This window comes from Poromitra crassiceps (genome assembly GCF_964638095.1).
Source record: "Poromitra crassiceps genome assembly, chromosome: 13".
Classification (NCBI taxonomy): domain Eukaryota; kingdom Metazoa; phylum Chordata; class Actinopteri; order Beryciformes; family Melamphaidae; genus Poromitra; species Poromitra crassiceps.
Window position 1 is genome coordinate 6,784,995 of NC_139644.1, and position 7,500 is coordinate 6,792,494.

A 7,500-nucleotide genomic window follows, 5' to 3' on the forward strand; every position below is an offset into this window, starting at 1 on the left:
AGGTTTAGGCATGGGGGGTGGGAGAGGTTAGGTTTAGGGTTAGGGTCTGGGGGAGGTTAGGTTTAGGCGTGGGGGGTGGGAGAGGTTAGGTTTAGGGTCTGGGGGAGGTTAGGTTTTAGCATGGGGGCTGGGAGAGGTTAGGTTTAGGGTTAGGGTCTGGGGGAGGTTAGGTTTAGTCATGGGGGGTGGGAGAGGTTAGGTTTAGGGTTAGGGTCTGGGGGAGGTTAGGTTTAGGCATGGGGGCTGGGAGAGGTTGGCTCCAGCCGGGCCACCAACATGCTGCACACCGCCTCGCTCAGCTGGTTCTGCTTGTGGGCTATCGGCATTGCGGCCTGTCGGCAATGCTGCCTGTCGGCACATAGACGCGGCATCCTTGGAATACCATAAATAAGCCCTTTTGCTTCCTGGGAATGCTACTTGTTTTTCTTGTCAAGCAGAAGGATAAGAGCCAATCACAATAAGGTACAGATGCAGCACCGTTCAAGTGGAGCCTGGCCAGCCGGTTGCCAGTCAACTAACTGCAGAAAGAAAGAAGGAAAGAAAGAAAGAAGGAAAGAAAGAAAGAAAGAAAGAAAGAAAGAAAGAAAGAAAGAAAGAAAGAAAGAAAGAAAGAAAGAAAGAAAGAAAGAAAGAAAGAAAGAAAGCATTTGACAAGCAGCACTGAAGCTTCCTGGTTACTGTACCAGTGTGCAGTTGATCCCCAGGCTGCTGAGTGACTCCAGCACTGTCTGTTTCCTCTGTACCACAAACTGCTGCTCTCCAGCACTGAGAGACTGGCCCTGATGGATGGCTTTCTGTAATCATCATCATCATCATCATCATCATCATCATCATCATCATCATCATCACAATAATAATAATAACAATAATAGTAATAATAATAATCATATTAATAACTATAATAATAATTCATTCATATGAGGGATGGTTGAACATCATTTTTACACTGTATAATAGTGGATACAGTAACAGGTTTGTTTTGTATCATAACTGGAGAGATGTTTGCATACTGATGCTAAATCACTTTTGTGATGGAAATCTATATATACCTATCTGGTTAGTCTTTAATGTTACATACAGTATGACTCCAATGAAACTATCATTACAAAATAAAATCTCAAGTGTAATCATAACATCATCAGGACCTGCAACAGCTATAGGCTGGTTCCCACAACTATAAATAGATTTCTCCCTTTGGATTCTGGAGTGAAAACAGGTTTGTGAGCCTGTCATGGACTCCACCATCCCGTGTGTCTCACCTGCGGGGGCGCTCTCGGCATCCATTCTGTGTCTGGGGTGTTTGTCATCGCCTCTTCCATCCCAGGAGTGACCCCTGACAGGTTCACCGGTCGCCCCGCACCTCCTTCAAAACTATTGGTGTCAACATTTAGCATCAAAACCCCAACACACAGCAGCACGGCCACCCAGCTAGCACCCGGCACCCAGCTAGCACCCGGCACCCAGCTAGCACCTGGCATGGCTGCAGAGTCTGCAGAGAGCTTTGAATAGAGGAAATGGCAGGTAAAGAATTTGCTCTTCTCAGAGTTCTTCTCTGGGCATCTTCTGTGGAATAACAAGCTCTCTGCCTTTTTATACCCAACTATCACACACAATCATGAGAGTGACATTGACGTCAAATAGATAGACGCATCAGTACATCACACATGTATTATCAAATCATAACAGAACAAACAGAACAGTGGACACGTCTTCCCACAGTCTGAAGGCCCATGGTGTCACTGTAACCGTGCAGTTATCTGCAGTCTGCTGTCAACAATGTCAGGGGAAAGATGAACATTCAGCAAGCTGTCACATTTTCACTTGTTTAGGAAATTGTCTTAGTTGGATAAAGTGTTTTTCTCATAAGTTGTCAACGATTGACAGCCCCAAATTGAAACCTATCAGTTTTGAAGATACGGTATAGTCTATAATCCAGTAACTGAAGGCCGGAGTTGACAAAAGTACCATGTGTTTACAGACAGGCTTGACAGGCAGAACAGCTTCCTCTTGCTCTTCAGTAAACCCGTGAGGAACTCAGGACAGCTAGTGGCACGCCGGCATTCCAAATATCCAGAAAACTCTTTTGATGATGTGACCTGGTTTAGTTCTGTGGTGCATGCGTGCCCCACCCCCCTGTCCCCCCCTCTCCCCGCCTCTCCCCGAGTCAGCTGTAAACTCCTCCCCACACGCACAAAGTCTATTCGGAGCCTCTGTTTTTGCGCCGCGCGGCTCCTGGCAGCTCACAGCAGCATTGAGGAAATGCCCAACACGACTGCAGGTAAGGGTTGGCCCTTCGGCGTTGGGTGCTGCCTTTCTGGTGTGTTGAGAAATTATATGCAGACAGACAGACAGGCAGAGGAGCTGCAGTTGTGTGCGCGGATTGATTGCTGTTGGCAAGCAGCCCAGAGCCATCATGTAGATGGCTCTGGGCTGCTTGCCAACAGCAATCAATCCGCGCAGCATGAGCGCGGTTTGTCTTTCATCACGGCTTTGTCAGGCTGTATTTCTGTCATCTGGAGAGCACTGTCGCCACCTAATGGCTCGGTAAAATAGGTTATAGACATTCAACATGTCCCAAAATGTTACAGGACATAGATCTGGCTTCGATGGACCCCCCCCCCCGTCAAAAAACGCAATTGACGACAGTCGTCGTCTTTGGCACTCTACGTCAGTATTTGAATTGACGACAGCTGTCGTCATTGGCATTCAATGAGTTAATGTCATTGTTTCGGCTGCATCATCTTCATAATTGTCTGTCTCTCCACTGTCCAGCACCAATACAGGTGCGGGAACGGGTGCACTACAAGCCGCACTTGTTGAGGGGGAGGAGGGCGACGAGTCATCTTCTTCCTCATCAATGCGACGTTTCTTGCCTTTGTGGAAAAAGCTTAAAAGCGGTTTCATGTCTTCTTGATTTGGCGCTGCAGCTGCATTTGTTTACTTCACTAGACAGCGTAGCTAGTTTCCCATGATGCTCTGGGGCACAGAGGCATAGCAGGACAGTCGGACACTTATGCATGACAGGCTGTGCATGACAGCTGATGTGTTTTGCAAACAAACAAACAAAAAACTTAATTTTTTCCCCCTTTCTTTTTGGGTGTGCCAGCTGCCTGTGTGGGTGGCATTGGCACACCCAGGCGCACCCGTAGCTACGCCATAGAGGCAGTCCGCATGTCTGGGAATGCCCACAAAATGTTAAACGGCTGGCGCACGAGTGGGGTAAAACCGCCCATATATCTCATGGGCTGACTCACCAAAAGACGGTGCTGCGGCTCTAAACTACATGTTTGGGGGTTCTAGAGCAGAACACAAGACGTCTGCTCAGATGTGCGTTTACGGCGGTGGTTAAATCCCCGATGGTGTCTGCCTGGGCTGGGCTATCAGCTAAATTCTAACTTTGCTGAATGGATAGAACGGGGGTTTTTACCCCACCCTGACCCCGCCCCCAGCCAGGCTGAGCCAGCTAACCCAGCGTCTATGACGAGACGTGGCCTCAACCTATAGTGCAGGGTGTGTTCCTCCACTCAGCTCAGTGCACTGCCAGGCAGCCAAGCACACTGCAGACGAGAGGACCATTTGTAGCATCTATCAGCCAAACAGGCAAGGAGCGCGCACACACACACACACACACACACACACACAGAGACACACACAACTCTACACTTTTGATTGCAGGATGCGATGTCGGATGAGTATACTGTTTATGTAGACTGTCAGATGAGTAGGCTGTTTATATAGACCAGGGGTGGGCAACTATTTTTCATGGGGGGCCACATGAGAAACCCAGATTGTTGCTGGGGGCCGAACAAATGTTACATTAATAATACAGTCTATATTATAGACTGTCGGATGAGTAGGCTGTTTATATAGACCAGGGCTATTCAACTGGCGGCCCGCGGGCCGAATCCGGCCCGCCAATCAAGTCTGACCGGCCCGCAAATGAGTTTTGGTTTAGTTCTAAGGTTTTGGTTTAGTTCTAAAGTGAACTAAACAAGTCAGATCCACTATAAATGTTTTTCAGTAGATGCTGTGATGTAGCCACAAGAAAGGTACAATATTAATGTTTTTCAGGAGATGGCGATGTGATGTAGCTAATCAAGAAAGATGCATTATGAATTGTGTTTCAGGAGATGTGTGATGTTGTTAGCTATAGGTTCTAAACAAGAAATATGGTTCAAATGTTAACAGTAGTTTTCCTTTCTTGCTGCACTACAATGTTACAATGCTGTGAGACAGAGCTAAACACAAAAGATGCAATATTAATAGTTTTTCATGAGATACTCAGTATTTAATACTAATACTAATACTAATACTAATAATAGAAAAGGAGAAGATACTGAATAATGACATCACAACAGTATAATCCTAATGTTAATTTAAAATTAAATATTCTTCTAAATATGGATAAAAGTCCAAAAAACATAACATTTTCTTCGACGCTGCCCGCATTCCTTACAACACCACCTACTTAATAATAGTTCCAGCGCGGCTGCGAAAATGTGGTGGGGCATTGTGTCAAGTGTAGCCTACATATAATGGCTCGGGGAACGGTCCGGCCCCCGGTGCCTTAGGTTTCTGACAATGTGGCCCCCTGAACAATTTAGTTGAATAGCCCTGGAATAGCCCTGATATAGACTGTCGGATGAGTAGGCTGTTTATATAGACTGTCGGATAAGTAGGCTGTTTATATAGACTGTCGGATGAGTAGGCTGTTTATATAGACTGTCGGATGAGTAGGCTGTTTATATAGACTGTCGGATGAGTAGGCTGTTTATATAGACTGTCGGATGAGTAGGCTGTTTATATAGACTGTCGGATGAGTAGGTTTATTATATAGACTTCCGGATGAGTAGGCTGTTTATATAGACTGTCGGATGAGTAGGTTTATTATATAGACTTCCGGATGAGTAGGCTGTTTATATAGACTGTTGGATGCTGTTTAGACTGTTGGATGAGTAGGCTGTTTATATAGGCTGATGACATCACTGTCACTGATGATGTCACGATGCCTATGACATCAGTGCCTATGACATCATCAGTGATGTCATAAGATAATTGTGTGTCAATAATGATGTCACTGATAACATCACTGATGATGTCATACATTGTGACATCATCACTGGGACAAAAATTTAAACAGAGTCTACTTATATAAGGATGTAGATGGAAATCCCTTGGTTCGGTGATATCTGTCTGTGAAAGTTAAGAGGAGAAGATCGGGAATTTAGGGAAACAGTGGATGATTGGAACCAGAAGGCGGTAATGCACATCCAAAAGAAGAAGAATCCCTTGGTCCGTATGCCTAAACCGGTAGGGCTCTCTATACCTCTATTCCTATCTTCCTCTCCACGGATCTAATCAATTATTGATTGATTGCTCTCTGTCTACTTGACAATGTTGCTGCAATAAAATGGTTGAAGTCAGGTGTACAGACTGGAAAATTGTTCTTATATAAACCAGATGTTGACAAAGTTTTCCTTTGGGGACATCATTTGCAGTTGAAAAAGTAAGAAATCGCAATATATCGAAATATCGCAATATTCAATATATCGCAATATTCAATATATCGCAATATCGGCGATATCGCAATATCGCAATACTATCGTATCGTGACTCAAGTATCGTTTTAGTATCGTATCGTGGGCATCTGGTGATTCCCACCCCTATTATACATATGACAAATAAACTACTTGAACTTGAACTTGAACAATAGACCCTTTTCAATTTGCAACAGATTACGCAAATCTTGATCTAATCTTTTTGGGTGTGCCAGCTGCCTGTGTGGGTGGCATTGGCACACCCAGGCGCACCTGTAGCTACGCCATAGTGCAGGGTGTGTCCCTCCACTGAGCTCAGTGCACTGCCAGGCAGCCAAGCACACTGCAGACACAGACAGGACTGACCGACGGAAAAGAGAGGACCATTTGTAGCATCTATCAGCCAAACAGGCAAGGAGCGCACACACACACACACACACACACACACTCACAGAGACACACACAACTCTACACTTTTGATCGCAGGATGCGATGTCGGATGAGTATACTGTTTATGTAGACTGTCGGATGAGTAGGCTGTTTATATAGACTGTCGGATGAGTTTATATAGGCTGATGACATCACTGTCACTGATGATGACATCAGTGCCTATGACACCATCAGTGATGTCATAAGATAATTGTGGTCAATAATGATGTCACTGATAACATCACTGATGATGTCATCACTGGGACAAAAATGTAAAGATGTAGATGGAAATCCCTTGGTTCGGTGATATCTGTCTGTGAAAGTTAAGAGGAGAAGATCGGGAATTTAGGGAAACAGTGGATGGATGGAACCAGAAGAAGGCGGTAATGCAACATTAAAGATGCCAACTGCCATAAAACATCCAAAAGAAGAAGAATCCCTTGGTCCGTATGCCTAAACCGGTAGGGCTCTCTATACCTCTATTCCTATCTTCCTCTCCACGGATCTAATCAATTATTGATTGATTGCTCTCTGACCAATTCCATGGAGTCTTCATCTGGTCAGGTGATTTAGCTTAGATCAGAATCAGAATCAGAATCACTTTTATTGCCACAGTATGCAAGTTACATACGAGGAATTTGTCTTAGTGTCTGTATGCAGCATAGCGGTCACATCAATATACAGAGATAAGAAGTAGGAAGATAACTGAAGACAATCACAAAGTTGCAAGTGCAATCAAATCGAGTAAATATATACAATATGTACATGAGTGGTGAAGTGTTCTGTGGATAATAAATATGAATTTACATTGAATTTACATCAGATTTACAGACTGAGTTAAATAGACGTTAAATAGGCAGTGGATTTACATGAATTTACAGTCGGAGTTAAATACGAGTTTACATTGAATGTACATGAAATTTACAGGCTAAGTTAAATAGCCATTAAATGTGCAGGGCATTTACATGAATTTACAGTTCCAGTTAAACAGGCATTCAATTAGATATGAGTTACAGTTTTATGGGGGTGGGGGGGGGGGGGTTCAGTTGAGTTTAGGAGGAGGTAGTGAGTTTGTGTGTGTGTGTGTGGGGGGGGGGGTTGTTGGTGAGGTCCTTTGCGGAAGGGGTTTCCAGGCCTTGTTGGTGAGGCTGATGGCGGTTGGGAAGAAGCTGGTCTTGTGGCGGGTGGTTCTGGTCTTGGCAGACCTCAGTCTCTTGCCGTGGGGGAGTGTCTTAAAGAGTTTGTGGCCAGGGTGGGAGGGGTCGGCCATGATTTTGTGAGACCGCTTCAGTGTCCTGGCTGCATGCAGGTCCTGGAGGGATGGCAGGTTGCATCCGATTATCTTCTCAGCGCAGCGGATGATGCGCTGAAGTGTGTTGATGTCTTTGAGAGTGGCAGCAGCATACCAGACGGTGATGGAGGAGGTGAGGATGGACTCAATGATGGAGGTGTAGAAGTGCACCATCGTTGCCTTTGGCACTTTGAATTTCTTCAGCTGCCGTACAAAGTACATCCTCTGCTGTGCCTTCTTGGT

At 45.1% G+C, this 7,500-nt stretch overlaps 2 protein-coding genes across 2 annotated transcripts in view; one reads left to right on the forward strand and one right to left on the reverse strand.

The window, feature by feature from the left end:
• Positions 1 to 1,478, reverse strand: part of LOC310787901 (cytosolic phospholipase A2 gamma-like) — a gene marked incomplete at both ends in the record, with an annotated part of 14,927 nt that extends 13,449 nt beyond the window's left edge. The window contains 2 exons of the mRNA XM_083649355.1: positions 684 to 794; positions 1,260 to 1,478. Of these exons, the coding sequence (XP_083505481.1) occupies positions 684 to 794; positions 1,260 to 1,478 (330 nt within the window). The remainder of the gene's footprint in view (positions 1 to 683; positions 795 to 1,259) is intronic.
• Positions 1,479 to 5,873: 4,395 nt separating this feature from the next.
• Positions 5,874 to 7,500, forward strand: part of LOC310787945 (cytosolic phospholipase A2 gamma-like) — a 23,513-nt gene continuing 21,886 nt past the window's right edge. The window contains exon 1 of the mRNA XM_083649389.1: positions 5,874 to 5,948. The gene's annotated coding sequence lies outside the window, so the exon portion shown is untranslated. The remainder of the gene's footprint in view (positions 5,949 to 7,500) is intronic.